Source organism: Azolla caroliniana, unplaced genomic scaffold (genome assembly GCF_043228905.1).
Source record: "Azolla caroliniana isolate FFs.n. ecotype wild unplaced genomic scaffold, voAzoCaro1.0.p SCAF_11, whole genome shotgun sequence".
In the NCBI taxonomy this organism is placed as follows: domain Eukaryota; kingdom Viridiplantae; phylum Streptophyta; class Polypodiopsida; order Salviniales; family Salviniaceae; genus Azolla; species Azolla caroliniana.
Genome location: NW_028230446.1, coordinates 4448202 through 4470332, shown reverse-complemented (window position 1 = coordinate 4470332; position 22131 = coordinate 4448202). Strand labels below are relative to the sequence as shown.

Sequence of the window (22131 nt, the reverse complement as noted above, 5' to 3'; positions counted from 1 at the left end):
GATGCCGACTAGGCAGGTGATGTGTCGGATTGTCGATCAACATCCGGATTCATGTTTTCTCTTGGTAACATGGTTGTTGCGTGGAGTAGTAAGAAACAACCGATAGTGGCTCTATCGAGCATTGAGGCACTACCGTCGCTACCTATGAAGCCATATGGCTTAAGGGGCTGCTACAGGACCTCGGGATCAAAGTATCGACTCCGATCCCCATCTACTGCAACCACATAAGTAGCATGCAGCTGGCCAAAAACCTTGTGTTCCATGCTCGGACAAAGCACATAGAAGTGCATTATCACTTTGTGCGCGAGTGGGTCCTGAGTTGTCAAGTCGAACTCCAGTATGTTCGAACTGATCGGCAGGTTGCCGACATCTTCCTCAAGCCACTCAGATCAGACAAGTTGCAACACTTTTCAGAGATGCTTGGGCTACAGCATCTCGACGTGCCGCACTTGAGGGGGAGAACCGGTGGTAGAACAGGTAAAGGAACCAGAGAAGTCGGAGACAAGGAGGGAAAGACCGAAACAAGGGGAGACAAGAAGAAAAAGGGAGCAAAGTCGACTGAAGAAGTCGGCATATCTAAAAAAGTCGGAACAAGCGATAACGGCAGCAGAGTCAAGAAGGACAAAGCCGAGGGAAGAAGAAGGCCAAGACCCGGACATGGTCTGATGTGGTAAAGGGCCTAAAGGTTGGGGACAAATTGGAGACAACCAATTCGGACAAGAGTTGGAATGAATTGGAGGTAGCTGATTCGGAAGAGGTGTTCGATTCAGAGGAGCTGAATCAACTGAAGACCAAATGGACGAGAAGCCAGCAGAAGTCGACACCGACATGGAGGAACCGACGGGTCGAGAAGCACCGAAGCCACAGCAGTGAAAGAGCTAAGATGGGCCTTATCAGAAAACAAGTCGACGAAGAAGGTCGAGGTGCGCAGAACCGGACGGGACGAGGAGCATGAGCAAGGCGAGAAGACACCAGGAGGAGCTGGAGGGAAGGATCAGCAAACACTCACACTACGATCCGACCTCAAGTTGAGTTTGAGGGGGAGTGTTGAGCGAGCAAGCTCAACATGATCAGATCAGCTGAATAAGCCAAGAGCCAGATCGGTATCCAAAACGAAGAGCCAGATCGTTGTCTAGAACAAAGAGTCATATCGGTGTTCGGATCTGAGTGTAACCGGTAGGCCAGTAGAGGCCTACGATCCTAGCCTAGTACATAGGCATACTTTCAAGAGTCGATGTCAGTCGCTCGATACGAGCATTGAAGTACTTATCAATACTTTTGCTAGTCTCACAGAGTACATTGTATAAAAGTGGCCATAGAGCACATTGTATGTATACAGAGTATTGAGTTTATTTTGAATTAAGGTTTAAATGGTTTTCTTCCCTCTCTCTCTCTCTCTCTCTCTCTCTCTCTCTCACCTACTTTGCGTATTCCATTCTCTGTGTTTTTTGTTGCGATCCGGTTGAGCAGGTTGTGATCTGTGTTTAGGTTTTGCACACTACTTTTTCATACCCCCCACCCTCCCCCTCCCTTTCTTTGTGTTTTTTGTCTTTTCCCCTTCTAAGTTCTCGCTCTCATTCTCTATATCTTGCTTTGTTTCTCTCCCTCACTCTCTTCTCACCCTTTCTCTATTATGCTTCACTCTCTTATATAAGTTTTACTAGGACCCCACCCTCTCTCCACGTGGCTCGCCGACAAGAACAAATATTTCTTCAGAACCACAGACCAGATGCAAGACATACGCCTACCTCCCTCAACATTTGATTCCTCCGCCGACATCCCCGACTTCGACGCCCTCCTCACCCCGTCGTACTCCGTTCTACTCGCCCCCGACGCCCCATGCTCACCTCCCACAGTGCATCTAGGAGTGTGCAATCAATAGGTTGGGGGGATGTTAAGCGTCTGGAATGTAACACACATTGGCCGTGAAAAAGAGTGCATCAACAAATGATATCAAGCAACTCGATGGTAGTGAACACCTCGAAACCGAACGAGGTGTGGTATGTTGACTCCGGAGCGTCAAATCATATGACAAGCCACAAGGAATGGTTCTCGTACTAGATATACAAAAGGGGAATAGACGTAGCCATTAGGGGGGGAAAGGCAATCCAATGGACTGCCTAGTGGCAATATCGCTAAAAAGGAAAATGCAGAACTAGCACGCATGAAGGAGCAATAACAATGGTATAATGTGCAAAATCAGTTTGTAGTGATGAAACAATACTACTTGTAGAGGCGATAAGGAGCAATGCAGCAATACCATGTGCAAAGGTATACACAAAGGAGGGATGGCAGCAGTACTACTTGTAGGCAATAAGGAGCGATGGCGGCAATGCCATGTGCAAAAGCAGGCCAAAGGAACGATGGTGGCAATACTATATGTGAAGGCAATGAGGAGCAACGACAACAATACCACTATGGGCAGATACAAACAAGAATGCACAAAGGAGCTATAATGGCAAATACAAACAAGAATGAAGGTAGGAAGGTAGCATATATAAGGAATGATAATATAGGAAAAACAAGAATGCAGTAATGCCATTGACATTGCCAATGTGATTGATCATGCATAATAGGGCATTGAATCCACCAACAAATTTGTGAAATTATTAATATATTATCATTACTATTTATAATACACATTTATTTATGCCTTTATTTGAGATCACATTTGGATAATCACCATAAAGTTCAAACAACTAAATTACATATAGCTTTTTGTATAGCTAGTAAGTTATGTGAAGGACTCAATTCATTGTTCCCATTCCCATGCTTTCACCCAATTAGGCTTTGTGGACAAGCTAGGAAGTGTCTTCATATGTAGTCTCAAGTTTATTTGTACGTAGGCTTTAAAAGTATTTTGATTTGGCTTCATGTGTAGGTTTAAATGGGCTCATATGTAGGTTTCATTGGTAGATAGGATTTGTTGTTAGGTACAGTTGGCTTAATCGTTCGGCTTCATTGTTAGGCTCAATAGGCGTTGTGGGTAAGCTTTGTTAATAGGTTTATCTTTGTTGTTAGGCACAATTAGGTTTGTAGATAACCTTGGTTCACATACCACTTCATTCTAACACCTAGATAACCTTTTGCCCTCTTTTTTGCAATTATAGAAAACAAAGTTGGATTCTATTATTTTTCGAAATAATTTTTGGATTTTGTAGGATTTGAAAATATCCAAAACTTCAAATGAAATGATTTGGAACTATCAAACTTCAAATAAAATATGGAGTTTATCTTTGTTGTTAGGCACAATTAGGTTTGTAGATAACCTTGGTTCACATACCACTTCATTCTAACACCTAGATAACATTTTGCCCTCTTTTTGCAATTTGAGAAAACAAAGTTAGATTCTATTATTTTTCAATATAATGTTTGGATTTTGTAGGATTTGCAAATATCCAAAACTTCAAATAAAATGATTTCGAACGATCAAAACTTCAAATAAAATATTGAGTTTATCTTTATTTCTGATTCAGGATTTTTTTGGGTTGATCAAATATTTGTACAAATAACTTCATTGAGGTAAGTAAATTCCTCAATATCAAGGAATATCTTCAATATTATCAATTCAAGCAAATGGATAAATCCTAAGAATTTTGGGAATTACTTGATTCCAACAATTCAACATTAATCCCCAAGATTTCTCAAATTTCACCGACCAATGTTGCCTTCCATTATCCATAACAACCGTCACTTTCCTATATCGCTCTAGTATTATGAAGCAACACCATTTCTTGATCCTCAATCACATGGACCCTAAAAGCATCACTCTCCAATAATTGATACAACATTTGAAAGATTTATTTTATGGAAGCTACTATGTTTGTAAAGGTATGTAAAATATTGGACTCAATTCTACAAGATTTAAAATCAGGTGTCTTACCAAAAGACATGAAGTTTGTTTGAAGCTTCTAATTCTTTTTTAAATATATCTTTCTCACTTGTCACCCTTTGCTTCCACAATAGTACCTCATTAATGTGGATAATTACCACATGCTTGGGATAAGTTTTTCACGTTATTATTATACTTAATATCTTCACATTTTCACATCAATACTACTAAAATTCATGCATATACACACTAGGCAACATGTATTTAACATCAGCATCGCATACATATATCGAATTACTGCTTGTTAGTTGAGATATTTTGTTATATGTAGGTCATTCCGTAGGGTGTAGGGGCCAAAACCATAGTAGATAAATCCCACCCAATTACATAAGAGTTCTATAATGATTAAAATACAATGCACACTGTTCTTCAAATTGTTCGAAATACTTTCATTGATTACAGAAAATCCCGCTCAATTATATAGTTCGAGTTTTATAATGATTAAAAGACAATGCACACTGTTGTTCAAATTCTTTGAAATACCTTCTTTGATTACAGAAAATCTCCCCTCTTCGCATTCAAGCTCATCATTAAAGATCTCAACAATTCCAGAGCACAATGAAAGCTTCTTTCTGATAACACATTACATTCCTCTGAAAACAGTTACATCTTTTCCATTAATTTGGACAATTCATACATTAAACGGGGAATTTACTAGAGGTTTTTTTTCTTACCTCCAGAGCAAAATGAAGATTGACAACATTTGAGCAACATGACTCAAATTTTTGCTTATGAAGGTTCATTCATATTTACATCCTTGATTGATCAAAGCAAAATAAGATACTGAAACATGTCCAGTAAAGAACAAATACATAATAGGTACATCTACATCGAGGATTATCCAATAACATCAGTTAGATTATCCCCGTTTCTCAAAATACTGCATTTGAAACAATAATGCAGGATAAGTAGTGATAATCAGCACATTCTTCATCAAGGATGAAAGATGATATACATAAATACATAATTATATAGCAGACTTGTGACCCATCCTTAACACCAGCAAATCAAGCTCTCATAAAACATATGTAGGTTCTGTACCAGTCTGCATTAGTTAATCCCTGTACAACAGCAATTATTACATCAGCCAAATAACTGGAGCGATGTGTTGACTTTTGGCCTCTTGGAATGTTCTGGAAGGGACAACGATAACGATAAATCAGCATGGTCGGAGGAGACCTTGTATACATCCGAAAGTGGACATTGACTACTTTCGGAACCAAGAAGCTGCATATATAAAGGCATTTCTATTTGGTCCCTGGATGCAGTTGTGTCCACTTTCACACTAGTTATTAGTCCAAGATTGAGATCAGGAGCTCCAACAATTGGATCAAGCACTGATGGGAAGAACTGAAGGCATGAAGACGAGGGCTCCGGAGGATTACTTAACCGATACATGGATGACTCTTTTGAATCATGTGCTAAGCATTGTGAAAGATGATCATTTCTCTCGTCAACTGACATCAAGTCGATTGAACCATGATAACTGACTATTCTGTCAGCACTAATAGAACATTCCCCTGTTTCAGCATTAGATCCACGTGTGAAATTGGTGAGAGGTGTCACTACTTGGTACGTAGCCATATCATTCTCTTCATTATCCTCAACTTCTGGACTAAGGTTCAGATCCGCAACAGGCAGTTTCTCATCCTTTGAGCCAAGCCTATTTGCTGGATATACATAATCACTAGTGCTCCCCCTCTGAGAGAAGTTACCTTGGTCATCTGCAGCCGAGAGTTTTCTACTGACTGCTTTCTTCTTTGAACCATCTCTTATCCCAGAAATAATATCTGGCGACTTCCCTTCTGGGGCAGAACTATCCTTGCTTAGTTCTCTACTTTCCGCCCGGGTTTGAAAACGTTCTGATCCATGATCTAAATCAGGTGAATGAGAAGAAGATCTGGAGTATTGAGAAGAGCGATGATATCTACCATGATACCTTTCTGATCGGTGAGATGGTGATCGATCACGATTGCTTGGAGTCCTAGAACGTGACCGGGAATGAGGATACCGATGCCAATGTCGGCTTCCTCTACTACCATGATCTGTTTCTACACTATCCCAATGCCTATGCCTACTTAAACGATCCCTCCCTGACCGTCTCTCTCTTTCAGAATCCTTATCTCTTAGTCTCTCCCTAACTTTCCCTCTCTCCCTCACTTTCTCTCTGTCTCGATCCCAATCTCGAATCCTCCTATCTCTCTCGTCTCTCTCCCTCCTCTCTCTCTCTCTTTCTTTGTCTCTTACCATATCCCTATCCCTATCTCTATCTCTATCTCTGTCCCTGTCCCTGTCTCTGTTTCTGTCTCTTTCTCTTTCTCTTTCTCTTTCCCTTTCTCTTTCTCTTGCTCTCTCTCTTTCTCTTTCTCTTTCTCTCTCTCTCTCTCTTTCCCTCTCTCTCTCCCTCTCCTTATACCTGTCTCTCTCTTTCTCTCTTCCGCGATCTGTATGTCGCTTTGAATGTTCCTGTTCCCTATCCTTCTCTCTATGCTTCTCTCGTTCCCTGATTCTCTCTCTTTCTCTGTCTCGTCCAGATTCTGTCCTGTCAAGATCACGGTTTTTCTCATAGATACTCTCTCGAACACCTTTATCTTGAAGTTTTATAGGTGACTGAGAACTTTGACGAGCCACTTTGAGCGGAAGCTGTCCATGCCACTCCTCTCTAAGACTTGGACTAGAAATCAATCCTGATGTAGATTCACTTGGCTTCTCATCATTGCCATCTTCAGTATTCAGTGACTCGATTTTTATTTTAGCAGTTGAAGGCATAATTTCAGTTCCAGCCAATTTGAGAGGAATCTGCCCAGATTGTTCCTCCCTCAGACTTGCGCAAGAAATCAATGCTGGTGTAGATTTAGTCTCATTGCTATCTTCAGTTTTTAGTAGAATAACTTTTCTTGCAACATTGGAGGGAATAGTTTCAGGTCCACCTAATTCGAAAGGAATCTGACCAGATCGTTCCTCCATCAGACTTGGGCTAGAAATTAACACTGGTGTAGGTTGACTCTGATTGACATCTTCAGTTTTTAACAGCACAACTTTTTTTGAAACAATAGAAGGAATGATTTCAGCTCCAGCCAATTGAGGAATCTGTCCAGATTGCTCCTCCCCAAGACAGGACTTCTCCCCATTCACATCTTCTATTTTGTGCAACACAACTGTTGAAAGAGCAGACGAAGTTTCATTGTTGGTTCCATTAGCACCCTGAGAAAGAGGAGGTCACCAATTAATGTTATACTCATTTGTTTCAAGACATAATGCAGTTAGTAAAAACTACTCCACCTTTTCTTCAAGTGCAATAGAAGCAGTTGATTTTTGTACCAAGTCATCAGATCCATCAAGACCAAGGCAGCCCAATGTGCCGGGTAAGGCAGCATTTGACAGTTGGGTTTTTGCTGTTGAGATGACATCAAGAGTTGGAAGAGTAGCCACTGCCAAAATTCTCTATTAGATATTCATACTCAGAATAATAATATCACAAATCCATTTAACCACGATAGTTTCTACTTAAAGAACCAAAAATGAATCCCAATGCTTACAAAAGATATTTTCTTAGGCCTTGCTACATAGTATGAAGTATGCCCTTATCAAGATCAGCAACACTTAAACTGATAGTATGAAAGAGCTTTAAGCCACATATTTCCTACTCCTTGCATAGTCACGAGATAGGGAGGTCGTAGACCTTTGGGAAACAAAACCTCATCCCCATTCATCTTACATCCAGGGACACCATCCTAGGATAGAAAAGGATGGTCAACCAATGAAATTGGTCGTCTTTTTTTGGCTTTCGGACTCTTTTTTGCTCCCTTTATATTTTTTATATTTACACATATATTATAGGCATATACTCACAAAATATATTATATATTGCATACAGAGATTTTTTCCATTCTACCCTCCATTCCAGGCCCCTATCCTCCTTCCCCACCAAAGACCCATCTCTGTACCCAGCTCCATCCCCATCCCCATCCACATGTCCCAAGGGACTTTGAATTCTTACGTTCACAGTATCCCTTCATAGTGCATTACAGAATACAGCCAGAAATTCATATAAACGAGATTAGGAATTGTATTAAATTATCTTACCATTCGGAAGTACAGGGTATGAACTAGGTTGCATTGCCGGACTTTTCCTATCCCGAAAAACAGCCCACAGGAACATAAAATTGTTCCAGCCTTGAAAATCAGCAGGAAATATTATTAGACTTGTATTTAATCATATGTACAAACGCATACATGACATCATGCATATGGATGAGAGCTAAAGAAGCTTTAAAATATGTTTTACTGTTATTATTAGCGTATATAAATCACTGTTAAACATGCATAGTCATTCAATAAAAAATTGCGAGTGCCTCAAGCACCTTGTCAAATATCTGCTCAGTTTTGTTATAAAAAAATGACTTACATTGAGATCCAGGAGGTAACAAATTAGAAGGAAAAATGAGCAGTTCTGCATCCTCAAGTAAACCCTTCAAGACTAGGTCAAACTTGATCAATCGATCCACTAATGGTTTGTAATACTGAACATAACTGGAGATAAACCAAAAGGGTGAAAAATGTGAAAAACATATGTATTTAAGTTAAACATAATTGATATTGATTACCAAAACAGCTCACCTTTCTTTACCACTAGCAAAAAAGTATAATGCAATATTATCATTGATGGGAGGAGCTTTCTGAAACTGAATAGGCCATGAATTATATTCACTGCCACGTGGAAGCTCGTCTAATGACAGGGAATGGTGCAATTTTTTCGTAGCTTCTCTCACTTTGAGCAACGCTCTATTGGATAAATTTGCTTGAAGCCCATGAAAACTAGCTTGAGGCTTTCCTTTTCCACAAAGATTAAAGGTTCCTCTGCAAATTGGGGATCTCTCTCTCTCTCTCTCTCTCTCTCTCTCTCTCTCCCCCTAAATCTACGTGGAAAGAGTTTGAAAATGTCCAAAAACATTTTCTTACAAAGTTTCTACAAGTTATGAAACAAACGCCCTACATCCTCCTCCTTGAGACGGGATCGCTTCCCATTGAGATCATGGCCATGGAAAGGGTTGTTGAATACATGCTTAAGGTTCAAAAAAGTCCCTCACATCGACTTCCTAGAATTGAATGGGAAGCAAGCAAAAAGATCCAAAAGACGCATAAAAGCAAAATTTTGTGTTCCGGTTGGATGCAAGATATAGAAAGATGGTTTGGTAGATGGGATGCAAGACACTTGTTTCATGATGCATCACTAGATTCCTCAGTAAATGAGGCCTTTTTGCAACGCCAATGTATCATGACATAGGACAAATGTGAGGGCTCATGCTTCACACATTATACTACACATGTTGCACCTCACTACAAAACCATATTCTTCGTTGAATGGGGAAACCGTACACATCTATACATGTTAGAGCCCATTCCGTTATCTGCCATTCAAACCATTGCTTCCATGCGACTTAGCTCACATGCATTGCGATGTGAGATGGGGGGTTGGGGCACAAGTAATGAGAGAGGTTGGCTTTGGTTTCTTTGGGACACCACAAGAACGAACGAGCTGCTGTTTTTCCACAGAAAGCAAGAGAGCAGCACACACACCTAGAAGAGCACGAAAGAAAGAAGACAAAAAAAATTGGCGGGCACACCAAAAAACCCTCATATTATTAACGTATATACCTAATGGTAAATAGTGAGAATTACCTTTTTGGCCTTTCTCACTATCTATCAACCTCCCACTAAAGGCCAAATAAGGGATCAGCAAAGCTGATGGGAAGATTGGACAAGACCTACACGCCCTACTTGATGAGTATGTTACACAATATACAAAAACAATGTGTGTAACCTGAACACCTAAGTAATTCCCACCAAGTGACAACAATGCTCTAGCCCATCATGCGGTAGAGCTTTGGTCAATGCATCTACGGCATTTTCTTGAGAGACAACTTTCTCAAGACTGATGTAGCCAGCAGCTATGCATTCTCAAAGGAAGTGATATCGCACTCCAATGTGCTTGGTCTTTGCATGTTATATTGGGTTTTTAGCCAATGCAATGGCACTCTGACTATCACAAAACAGTATGGGTACAAGTTTAGGTATGCCCATGTCACAAGCTAATCTGGACAGCCATATGGCTTCCTTGCATGCTTCGCTAGCTACAACATACTCTGATTCTGTTATGGACAGAGCAGTACATTCTTGGAGACGAGATCTCCAAGATATGGCACCTCCCATAAACTGAAAAATGTACCCTGAAGTGGATTTTCTGCTGTCAGAACCAACATAATCAGAATCTGTATATTTCTTACCAGGGTTTGACAAAAAGCTGCTCACAGTTCCCACTGCAAAAGCAATGTCTGGCCTAGTCGCTATCATAGCGTACATAAGACTACCAACAGCAGACTAGTAAGGAATTTTACTCATGAACTCCTTTTCATGATCAGATTTGGGGCATTCATCTTTGCTCAGTTTAACATGCATAGATAATGGAGTGCTCAAAGGCTTTGCATTCTCCATATTAAACCTCTTGAGTATTTTGCATACATACTCAAATTGAGACAAATAAATACATCCATTACTCCTATCCTGAGTAATACGCATTCCAAGGATGTGTTTAGCATTTCCCAAATCTTTCATATCGAAGGTTTGTCAGATTTTTCTTTAGTTTGGACAGCTCATCCTTGTTTTTACCAGTGATGAGCATGTCATCTACATAGAGTATCAAAATCACATATAAGTCATCTATACATTTCTTCGTATATAAGCATGAATCTTCATTACTCCTAGCATAACTTTGGGATCTCATAAAAGGATCGTATTTTTCGCGGCGATTGCTTAAGACTATATAAACTTTTCTTAAGTTTACATACCAAAGGCATTTTCCCATAAACTTCAAAACCCTTTGGTTGCTCCATATAGATCTCTTCATCGAGATCTCCATGCAAAAAAGCAGTTTTTACATCCATTTGAAATAAATCAAGATCATTCTTGGCAACCAATGCAAGCATCATGCGTAACGTAGTCATCTTGACTACCGGAGAGAAGATTTCATCCAAATCGACTCCTTGTTCTTGTTTAAAACCTTTTGCCACAATGCGAGCTTTATACTTGGGACGAACACTATCGGATGTGTATTTGTATTTATACACCCATTTACACGGTAGTGCTTTCCTACCTTTTGGCAAAGGCACTAATTCCCAAGTTCCATTCTTATGGATACTGTCCAACTCATTTTGCATCACTTGTTTCCATTTAGCATGATCCAGATATGGCTTCATTGTAACATGAAGGCCCATCACCATCTGTTAGCATTACATAATCAACAAACTTACTGAGTGCTTTGGAGACACGCATGGATCTTCTCAAAGATTCCTGAAACTGAATACCATCAGGTTGTGCATGAGAAACATCATTCTGAGCATCATCATTCTGAGCATATTCTTGCTGAAAATCATCATTTTGCACATCATTGTCCTGAGCATCATCATTTTGGGCATCATCATACTGACCAATAACAGTTTTTCATGACTGCCCACATGTAGAAGCATCTACATCAATAAGATTTTTCTGTTTTACATCAACAGAAGGCATAGTATCTTTAAACGCAACCTTTCTCACTTCTACCTCCTTTACGGACTGTTTATGCATTTTGTTCTCATCAAAAACAACATCACTACTTCTGACCAAAGTACGTGTGTCAGGGTCCCATAAGCGATATCCAAACTGCCCATCAATTCCGTAACAAAGGAATATACATTTTCTGCATTTATAGTCCATATTCTTTCTTGAAGTTTTTGGAATGTGTACATATGCTTCACATCCAAAAACTCTAAGATGAGCATAATGAGGTGTCTTGCCTGTCCACGACTCTTGTGCCACTTTTAGACCTATGGCTGTGTGTTCGGTGATAGATTAATCACAAGGACTACTGTTAAAACAGCTTCTACCCAAAAACCTTGCGAGAGGTTTGCATGGTGTAGCATAGAGACAACTCTGTCCTAGATGGTTCTATTCATCCTCTCAGCCACACCATTTTGGATAGGAATGTAAGGAGCTGTAAACTCTCTCCGAATGCCTCTAGACTTACAAAAGTCACCAAATTCGTGAGAGGTATACTCACCTCCATTGTCCGAACAAAAAGCCTTAAGCTTTATGTCCTTTTCCAACTCAACCGAACTAAGCCATTTTCTGAAAGTAGGGTATACATCATCCTTTCCCTTAATCAGATAAGTCCAAACTTTCCTAGTGGCATCATCAATGAAAGTAAAAACTACAATGCACCACCCAAAAATCTTGTGGGCAAAGGTCCACAAACATCCGTGTGGACAAGGTCCAATGGTTTAGTGGATGAGTTAACACTGGTCTTATGTGCACTTCTGGTTTGCTTACCGTGTTGGCAATGTTCACATAAGGCGAAATCAGAGAATGACAACTTAGGTAAGTGGCCATAACGAGATAGAATTTCCATGCCATTTCTTGACATGTGGCGTAAACGGCCATGCCAAATGCTCGTCATTGGCTGGTCTATAACAGCCAACAAATGTTCTTTTTTATGACCAAATAGAGGGTAGAGGGAACGAACTTTATTCCCTTTTGCAACAATCATATTTCCTTTCGTTATACGAGAGGATTGGGAAGCAAATACCACCTTATATCCGTTGTCATTAAGCTGACCAACAGACATTAGACTATGAGTTAGTTGAGGAACATGGCGTACATCTTTAATGGTAAGATGAGAACCATCACTAAAGTGCATTGAGATATCTCCAATGCCGATCACATCACACTGATGTGAGTCTCCAAGTCTAACTTTCCCAAGTGACTTAGCTTCATAACATGTGAACCACTCTTTATGTGGAGTCACATGGAATGATGCACCAGAGTCCAACAACCACATATGTGATGGAGAGAAAACCATATTCACCCCAACATGTGTGCTAATATCATCTAAGACCAAGATGTCTGTCTCATCACATGTTGCATTTACTTCCTCTATTTCCACGGGGAAAGAGGGACCACTTGATTGTCTTCCATGCCCATCACCTCTAAATTTTGCATTATCTTTCTCCTTATTTTTTAGGGCATAACAATCTTTCTTAAGATGTCCCCTTTTATGGCAATAATGACACTCCATATTTTTCTTCCTAGATTTGCTTCTACCTCTATCATTTCCACTACTATTTCTTGTTTGGCTCCTACCACGGTGTTGGTTCTTGCGAGAACCAACGTCATAAACATTATATGCATCTCCATTATGTGATGCAATCACAGATTTCCTACGAATTTCTTCACCCCATAGTGCTCCACATATGTCATTATAGACTAATTTCCCATTCGGTGCACTAGCACTAATAGCGGTGCACAAAGTGTCCCATGAGCTAGGCAAAGTGCATAACAGAAATACACATTTTAGCTCATTGTCCATAATCATTTTCTAAGCCTGTAATTGTGACCATAGTGCATCAAAATCATTCAAATGAGAAGCGACACTATCGTTGTCCTTCATTCGAAGATCATAAATTTTTCTCATTAGATAAACTTTGTTTGATGAGGTTTCTTTTTCGTATGTACTACATAGTTTAGTCCATAACTATTCGGCTGAGTCACAGTCCAAGACCGTGACGTACACGTTGTCAGCTAGGTGTAATCTTATGGTAGACATTGCCAAGAGATCGAACTCTTCCCAATCGTGATTGGTCATGCCCTCAGGTCTTTTGGTTTCACCACCTAATGGTCTTACTTGCCTTCTTTGAATCAGAACATCTCTCACCTGATTCTTCCACAAGGCGAAGTTGGATCCGTCAAATTTACGGATCTCAAGGTGATCTTTTCCACTCATAGAAGGATTTCTATGGGAATTAAAGGAACCACCACGTGAGGTACTCGAAACCTTGGACATTTCCGAGGCCATTGGGTAGTAAGTAAGCTTAGTCGATTGCAAATCTAAGCACCTAATGATAGTTGAGACGCTACTCACTGGCTGGTCTCAAGTACAACTATCACCGTGTTCTAGGGTATGTATGTGTGTTCGCCTAAGAACAACACCTCACTCTTATCTCAGCCAAGGAAAATGGAATGCGACCAAGACGGAACTTCCAATGTCACAACCTCACATCAAGTGAGCAAGCATTGAAAACAAATGCAAGTATTTAACATGTAAATCCTCTCTTTTGTATACTAGAAATACTGAGTCCTCTCCATTCAAGGATTTCCTTATCTATAATATGTTGCTTGAAACTTATCAATATCTATTCAATCCGTTCCAATTTTGTGGGACGTTTGTAGTTCATAAAGATGAGAAAACATTTTAAGACGTACTACAGTCTCATAGACCCTTTTGGCCTCTTAAAAGACATTAAGATCTCTTTCTTTCTTTTTCTTTCTTAGATATTTAGATTCCTAAGTACCATATGTTTAGTCGTATTTATTTTGGTTTATTTTTCCCAAAGATGATGCAAAATATAATCTCTTATTGGCCATTTTGGTCTCTTAAAAGATGTTAATATAGGTTTCTTTCTTTCTTTCTCGGGAGTGGAAACTTGAGGACCAGTCTTAACAAGGGAAATAACTGGAAAGATTTAGAGAAACCTTTAGTCTCAATGATTGTCCGCACGGTAAGGAGCAAAGCATTGGTCCTCCATGATATAATCCGGGCAAAGCACATATGTCATATAAACAACTTGCCGAACATGGAGATAATCATTGGTATGCTAAAATGCAACAATGGTTTGAGTCGCATGGCATAACCATAAATGCACTATCCCTGTTTGAATATAATTGGATTGTCCCTATCTAAACATTACCAAAGGAGAAAAGCATAAAGTGATCACATTGGACAACAGAAAAATAAGAATCAGCCCTACAACATATCTTAGTATGAAGGCCCACTATAAGGCACACTTTTTACGCATGTCAGAGGATGGATTCATAATCAAGCCCTCTTATATGGACATATATCTATCCTATGCTAGAGATCTTTCAAAGACAAAAATTTTGATCTACCTAACTTGAAAATCTTACTTATATAGATAACAAGATTCCTTAGACCCATTTTATTTTATTTTTTGTTTTACTTAGTTACATTTGTTTTGGCTTGTTCTTAAAGAGGAGCCAACATTTTAATACGTAATCTCGGGTTTGATCTTTTATAGACCATTTTGGCTTCTTAAAAAGATATTAATATATCTTTCTTTTTTTCTTTTTCGTTCTTTCTTTCTTTCTTTTTCAAAGCAGAACATACATATATTAGCAATTTCAATATAATAAATGCAGATTACTTTAGAAAAATAACACCATGAATGTTCATCTAAATTCTAGATACATCAATTTGCATCCTTCTGCACCAGACTACAAGGGATGAATATAACATGGGTGCAAGGTCATTCATGGCTTTTGAAGCAAACGAATATAAATTAAATCATGCAATGGTAAGATGTACTTATAAAATACACCAAAAGGAAATACTAGTTTTGAAAGACTTACTGCCACACTATCTGAGCTTCTGGATAAACCTTCAGAGATTCTTGATACCGTGAAGCATAAGATTCTGTACCCTTTGCACCAATGTTGAACGCAGCTGGAAAATAGGCTACATTGATGTTTGCACATGCATCAGAAATTGCCTTTGAGAAGAACTCTGTTTGTAAGTGGGCCATCGATGTAGTACCAAGGACACCTGAATTGCTGGGGTTAACAATTTGCAGTGAACAATTGGAAACGTTCAAATCAGAGGGGTTCATAATTGTCGGGTTCACAGTTTGCAATGAGGTGCCCTCATCCTCTTTCTTCTCTTCAAAACTTTGTGCAATGCCAGTTTTAACACCCATACTACCTTGTATTTCATGTGGAAAACTAGCACTTCCCATATTGGATGTAGGGACAACCGATTTTGATATTCCATTGGCAGCAGATGAGAATATACTTGAGACATAATTGCAATTTTTTGCAGTATGTCCTAATTCCTTGCATTTGTAGCATCTTGTGCACCCAAGTGATGGCACAAAACTTGGGGAACCCCATGCTCCAAAAGATCGGCTTCTAGGGGTGAACAAGTTGCTGGTTTCATCATGTGGCGCTATCATTGCCGCTGCCATGTCAACAGAATTGGAATCCAGCCCAGGGCCAACTTGTAGCACTTTGTTTTCATCGGCTGTGTCGAAAGATTCTTTCACATAGCTCCCATGATGGTGCGTTGGACTCACCAATCGCCCAACATCTACTTATGACAGTTGAACAAGGAAAGCTCAAAATTATTACATAAAATGAGAATGATAGTAGACAAGAATCTATAACTCTGTAGGAATATATAGATTGTGGGTTGATGCAGACATGTTATATACATTTGCACATACTTTACGGAAACATTTATGTAAGTACATGATATGTAACCACACACTTATATAACTTTACGTGGATGTACAATAATATTTATTCATACAGTCATCCATTCATATATTAAGTATCTACCAATAGTTATTAATACTTGTGGGTATGGGCACATACTATTACAAATAGATGCAATAGAGCTTGCATATGAGGCCTTCAACACTGAACAGAAATAAATGGTTTGCGAAACAAGTTTCTACCTGCACATGTCACATGCACCCCCTTTGAAATATCTATTGTTGAGTTCTCAGAAACCTTGATTTTGGGTTTAGAAAAAGTCTTCTGTGTGTTTTCTTGAATAGGAACCGTTTTATCATTGGATTCCTGAAAATCACTCGGTCCATCATGGAGATCCGAACTACATTGAGAAGACAAAGATTCAGATTTCCCACATCCTACATTCATGACATCGTTTCTCAAAGGTGGATTTCTAATTTGAAGGGCGTTCATGAAATTCATTTTGCCCAATTTCTCTGCATTGCTCACAAAGTTGCTGGTATTTCCTTCCATACATGATGAAACCATGTCAATAACTGCAGACGCTTTACGTTTTCCTGTTATATTGCCAACAGACCCTGGGTCCAGTGCTTTATCAACTGTTTTTGACAATCCCAGATCAGAATTTACTGCTTTATATTTTGGGTCAGCATTCATCTCATTCTTGGACTTCAGTTCAGCGGCAGCTAATTTAGATATTTTGGCAGAATTCGGCGATTCAGCTACAAATGTGTTCTTTTTGCTGGGTGTAGTACCAAATGGCCCTGGCTCTAGAGTAAATTCCAGTTCAATTGATTTATCAGTATTGTTCACAAAAGTGTTTGTATGTCCTAAATATGAAGATGACATTTCCACAACTGGAGACGTTTTGCTTTTGCATGATACATTGTCAACTGTGCATGGCTCCATCGTGCTTTCAACTGTTTTTGCAAGTCCCAATTCAGAATTTAATGATTTAAATTTGGATGGATCAGTATTCATTTCAAGCTTAGGCTTCAGTTCCCCGTGAGCTTTAGAAAGCTTTGAAGAACTCCCTATTTCAACATCTGCAGATGCCTTGCTTTTGCCGATTGATACTGGCTCCAGTGTGTTTTCAACCATTTTAGCCAATCCCAAGTCAGAATTTACTGACTTAAATTTTGAGGGATCAGGATTCATCTCAGCCTTGGACTTCAGCTCCCCATGAGCTTTAGAAAGTCTGAATGAATTTGCCTTCACTGGAAACCTGGTGGTATTCGATGCACTTGGTTTCCCTGATAAACCCTCTTTCATTGCCAATCCTTGTGCATAAACCATGTCAGAAGCTTCTTTTGAACCCTTAAGGTTAACTTGAGATTTGGAAGAAAATGACTTTGAATGAAGTAGAAAAGACGGTGACCCATCACTCATCTTTACAGAGCTTGCCTTCAAGCCAGAGCCTACATTAGCACCTCCACTTAATGTAGAATTAGATGACATCAGAACGCGAACCTTCCCAGATTGATTTGTGTTGGAAGGTAAAAGAGAGTTTGAATGCCCACTTGGAGTTGAACCCTTCAACCCACCACAATCTTCATTTCCTATACTTGTTGAAGCTACACAAGAAATAAACTTAACTTTCCCTGTCTCTGAAGTCTTGAAGGAGCTTTCTCTGGAGAGACTGAGCTTCGGAGATGACATATGGAGAGGGTTAGAAACTTCCACAACCTGTCTTTTGGAAGGGGTAGCATCCATTAAATCCTGCAGTGCACATTTCTTCGTAGCAAACTGAGGAGGAGCCCCTTTTAATGCCCTTTTCTTCTCTGGTAGCAATCTTCTTTTCTGTAATAATGCAGAAAGCCTTGAACGAGCATTTCCAGTGCTCATCTGTTTCTTAGAGTTATTAAAAGAAGGAGATCTTGTTTGTGAAGGACTAAGTCTCAAGTCGGTGACAAGTTGTGTACCACTAACTCTCTGTTTCATGCTGATGCTACAAACTTCACATTGCCAGTTCTCTTCTGGAACCTGAGCCATCATGTTTTGATAGCAGTACCTGTGCACGTAGGATACAAAACCCCCCAAAGTGATTAAGGAAAATGTTGCATATAAGATTTCGGAATGTATGAATATCAAAAGATAAATAGCTTTAAAAATTCACAACTTACATATGTTCTGCCCTATTACACTCACTGCAAATTGCAAGCAGATATTCATACCCACTGTCACCACATACGTCGCAAACTTTCACCTACCATTAATAGACAAGAAAGTTTGGAAACAAAATGATAAAGAAGAAAAGAAATGTTCTATTAATATCTACAAATAAGAACTGCAAACATCATATATGAATGTTTGTTTGGGATTGTTAATTTTGTTCCATGTCTGTGGGACTGTTGTAAGATAATATAAAGTATTTTTATTCAAAAACATTAGAACTTACATCATCTTCAGTCAAAGCCTTAGAGCTGGATGAACCTAGTGGCAATGGGCTTTCTTTCAATGTCACCTCCTTTTGATCAATTGACTTTGAAGCACCTGAGCCATCCAACAGTTCTTCACTTGCTTCTGTGTGTTTCTCACCTGAAGGCTGCAGTGTTGAATCTTCAACCTGTTTGGGTACACCTGAAGGCAGACTTTTGTTTGTTGCAGTCCCATCTATAATAGATGTTCTGTGAGCTATTGGAAAATCATCTGTTTTATCCATTGTCTCATGTAGGCCCATGTTTGTTGCATTTTGGATTATATCCTCAGGTGACAATGTTTTGATGGATTGCTCAGCTCCATCGTCTTCTTTCGGTGATTTGATGAGGAGATTATCCTTACCAGTTCTGTTCTTTCCTGTTTGTGCCAATCCATGAATTTGACAATCAGTTTGATTCAAAACATTTAAATCTTCAATTGCAACCCCTTGCTCAACTCCACGGGATTGTGCTTCGCAAACATTATCCCTCGCAGAGTATGTTTTATTAGTTGAATGAGGAGAGATGACTGACACAACATTTGACTTCTCATCATACATTATCTTATCAACAGTCTCACATTCTCCCATTGAATTCTCCATACCTTTGATTTGAATGGCTTGGCCATCCCGGTCTGTTTGGAGATTAGCTTCTGCTAGCTTTACTCTATCATTTTCTTGTTTTTCTACACCAGAGGGTGATATATCATCAATATTGTTCACTCTACCCATATATGGAGGATCACATGTAGCAATACTATTTTCCTCTTCCAGTAAGCCCTTACTCAAAGGAGCTGCAACTCTGCATTGTTGTTTATGTGCAAATGTTGCAGTATCTAGGTCACAATCCATTGTTTGTGCTGAGGAGTTACCTTGTCCAACTTCATCTAGAACCTTTTTGCGGCGAATTCCAAGCTTCCGAGCAATGCGTGCCTTTATCGGTTTGTAAAGGACATCGCCATCCATATCGGCACTGATTTTTGAATCCTTCCAACTTGGGTCAATTTGATTTGGTAAACCTGAATATTCATTTAATGTCCCAGTTGAAGTCCCATCACAACCTTCCAAACTATCATCAAACCGTGAATCGGGTTGAGCTTCAATGTTAGATAGCTTTGCATCATGACTAATATTCCTACAATCATAGCAAGATCGAGCACCACCGACTGCATCCTGCATTGATACAAAAGAAAACCCATTTTTGTTACTAAACTGCCTGTGAACATATATACAGAAAATGTTCAAAATATCTGAAATTCTACTGATATGTAAAAGGATCAATTTATGTACATTTGAAGCTTCCAAGCAAAATCCATGGTAACCTCTCTTGCCTGTGAAAGTAAAGAGCATTCAACATCAACATAAGGGGTAAATAACAAGAAGAGAAACTCCAAGATACCCCTGAGTTTTCCTTTAGTTCCCCAAATGCCGCTAAGTTTGCATTATTTCCTCAAATGCCCCTGGTCAACCCCCAAAAGAATGAAAAGAGAGACAAATCAACCATATAATAGCCCAAATAACTCATAGAATTGAGAGAAAGAGGGGTGAATTGACCAAAAAACGCATAAAATTGGTTGCACGGGCAAATGAGAAATACTTAGGGCCATTTGGGAAAATATGGAAAAAGTTAAGGGATATTGAGTTTCCGGACATGGTAAGCACACAGTTATGTTGAACTTACAGATGCCACAATTTTGAGAGATGCTTGCATCGAGATAATTCCTACAATTTCCACAAATCTATGATAAAAACAGCAGGCCAAGAAAAGTTAAGGAAGAGTCAACATGGGAAGTTGATCCAATTTCATTAATATTCTTAACTAACCAAGAAAATACTATCTATATACTCAATTGATTCATAAAAGTGCATAATACCTGTAATGCTAAAACATCCAACTCTGCAATCGATTCATCAAGTGGCCCTTGCATTCGAAATTTCCCCTCCATAATTGAAGTCGACTGTGTAAGAATATATTTTAATAAGAGCCTATTATTTAGAAATAGCCATATACACATTGCAGATGTATACTCGTGTAAAATATACCCTTGGTCTACTGATCTTGTGAGTTTTCTTCAATAATTCTACAATCGTTCTCTGCTTGTATCTCTTCATGTTGGCGTTTGTGTGATTGCTGTCTCTGCAAACAATACCACCATTATCTTTACATGACTTTGTGGTCATCTTTGAAGTTCAATAAGCTCAAAAAATCTATGTTCTTCATAAATGAGATTGAGTTTTCCTTGGCTTTACATTTAATCCTAACACGTCTTTGTCCCTCACAAAGTCACCCTAAAAGTTTACTTAAACTCGGCAATAAATCTTTGTTGCTTGCAATGATAGATTGATCTCCACCAAAGCAGCATAGAGTTAGAATGTTTGAACAGTTAAAGTACAATGTCATATGTTATGTTCATGGTGCAAGAGTAGATGGATTTTCATAGACCTTCAAAATTAGAAGTGAAACATCATATATTAGAATAATTATTGCCATTCCTGCATGAACATATGCCTTCCAGTTTAATATAGGAAATAGACCTCAAATTTTAGAACTGTTGACAGAATATATTATTTCAATAACTGGCATGCATGCATGGATATATGTCCTGGCCTCTGAGAGGAAATAGAAAACTAAATTATATGTATATGTGTATATAGCTTTGCCAATTAAACAATTTCAGAAATAGGTTAAATTAGTAATGTCATTCCAAACCTCTTCAAAATATGGAGGCTTTGAAGTTTATCAAAATCGAGCAATAAAGATCCAACCTCGAGATCATGAAAATTTGAAGACACTGAAGAACTGCCGCTTTCTTTGCCTCAAGAATCGGAAATAATCTTCTGTTCTCTTGATCCTGCAGAGAGATGATGCTAAAAAATCAGTAGAAACCAGGACTCTGTAGATTTATGGAAGCTCTCTGGCACAGGAGGTCTCTGCAAACTGGTGGTCTGCAGTTGGTCCCAAGGATGTGGTCTGCTCTGCACGCAACAAGCAAGGGTTCGAGGAGAGTGACATCCATGGAGATGCGAAAGCAGGCGGTGGAGGAGAGGAGAGGAAGGAGGTCTTCTGTTCGTCTTCGTCTTCGACTTCGTCTTCGTCTTCCTTCTTCTTTTTCTGAGTGGCGATGGCGATGGCGATGGGGCAGATGGCGATGTACAGAAGTCGCCTTTTTGGTGTGAGGAAGAAGAGAGAGAGAGAGATGTGTGTGTAACACCACAAAAGCCTACAGGTTCATCTTTTGGCTTGAAAATTTGCGTTGTTAATGTCTTCTTCTTCTTCTTTTTCTTCTTCTTTTTCTTCTTCTTCTTGTGTTACTCTTCTTCTTCTTCTTCTTCTTCTGTTATTCTTCTTCTTCTTGTTGTAATGAATACTCTTTCTTCTCTTCGTATCGTGCCGCGTCTTGCCTGCCTGGGACCTCCCGCACCGTGGTTCCTCGCCCGACCGATCACGAACATCCTTGTTGGA

At 39.3% G+C, this 22131-nt stretch overlaps 1 protein-coding gene across 3 annotated transcripts; it reads right to left on the bottom strand.

The window, feature by feature from the left end:
- Positions 1-4594: 4594 nt before the first annotated feature.
- On the bottom strand, positions 4595-21721 carry LOC147857621 (uncharacterized). Of its 3 annotated transcripts, none has more exons than XM_087327113.1 (14): positions 21379-21721; positions 20712-20805; positions 20543-20626; positions 20350-20407; positions 19959-19999; positions 18651-19841; positions 18376-18458; positions 16456-18263; positions 15353-16085; positions 8513-8752; positions 8301-8425; positions 7979-8068; positions 7175-7323; positions 4595-7096 (listed from the first exon to the last, which is right to left on the bottom strand). In XM_087327113.1, exons 2-14 carry the CDS (start codon positions 20778-20780, stop codon positions 4976-4978), a joined length of 6792 nt encoding a protein of 2263 aa, XP_087183239.1. In that variant the 5' UTR covers positions 20781-20805; positions 21379-21721; the 3' UTR covers positions 4595-4975. The 3 variants fall into 3 exon arrangements, with proteins under 3 accessions (XP_087183239.1, XP_087183238.1, XP_087183240.1); XM_087327112.1 differs by having other exon boundaries at positions 21435-21721; XM_087327114.1 differs by having other exon boundaries at positions 7214-7323; positions 21435-21721.
- Positions 21722-22131: the final 410 nt, after the last annotated feature.

Coding starts and splice junctions, on each gene's coding strand:
- LOC147857621 (XM_087327112.1), bottom strand. Junction 16,086..16,455: donor GGTGCATGTGACATGTGCAG/GTAGAAACTTGT, acceptor TGTCATAAGTAG/ATGTTGGGCGATTGGTGAGT. Junction 8,069..8,300: donor GTTACCTCCTGGATCTCAAT/GTAAGTCATTTT, acceptor CTGATTTTCAAG/GCTGGAACAATTTTATGTTC.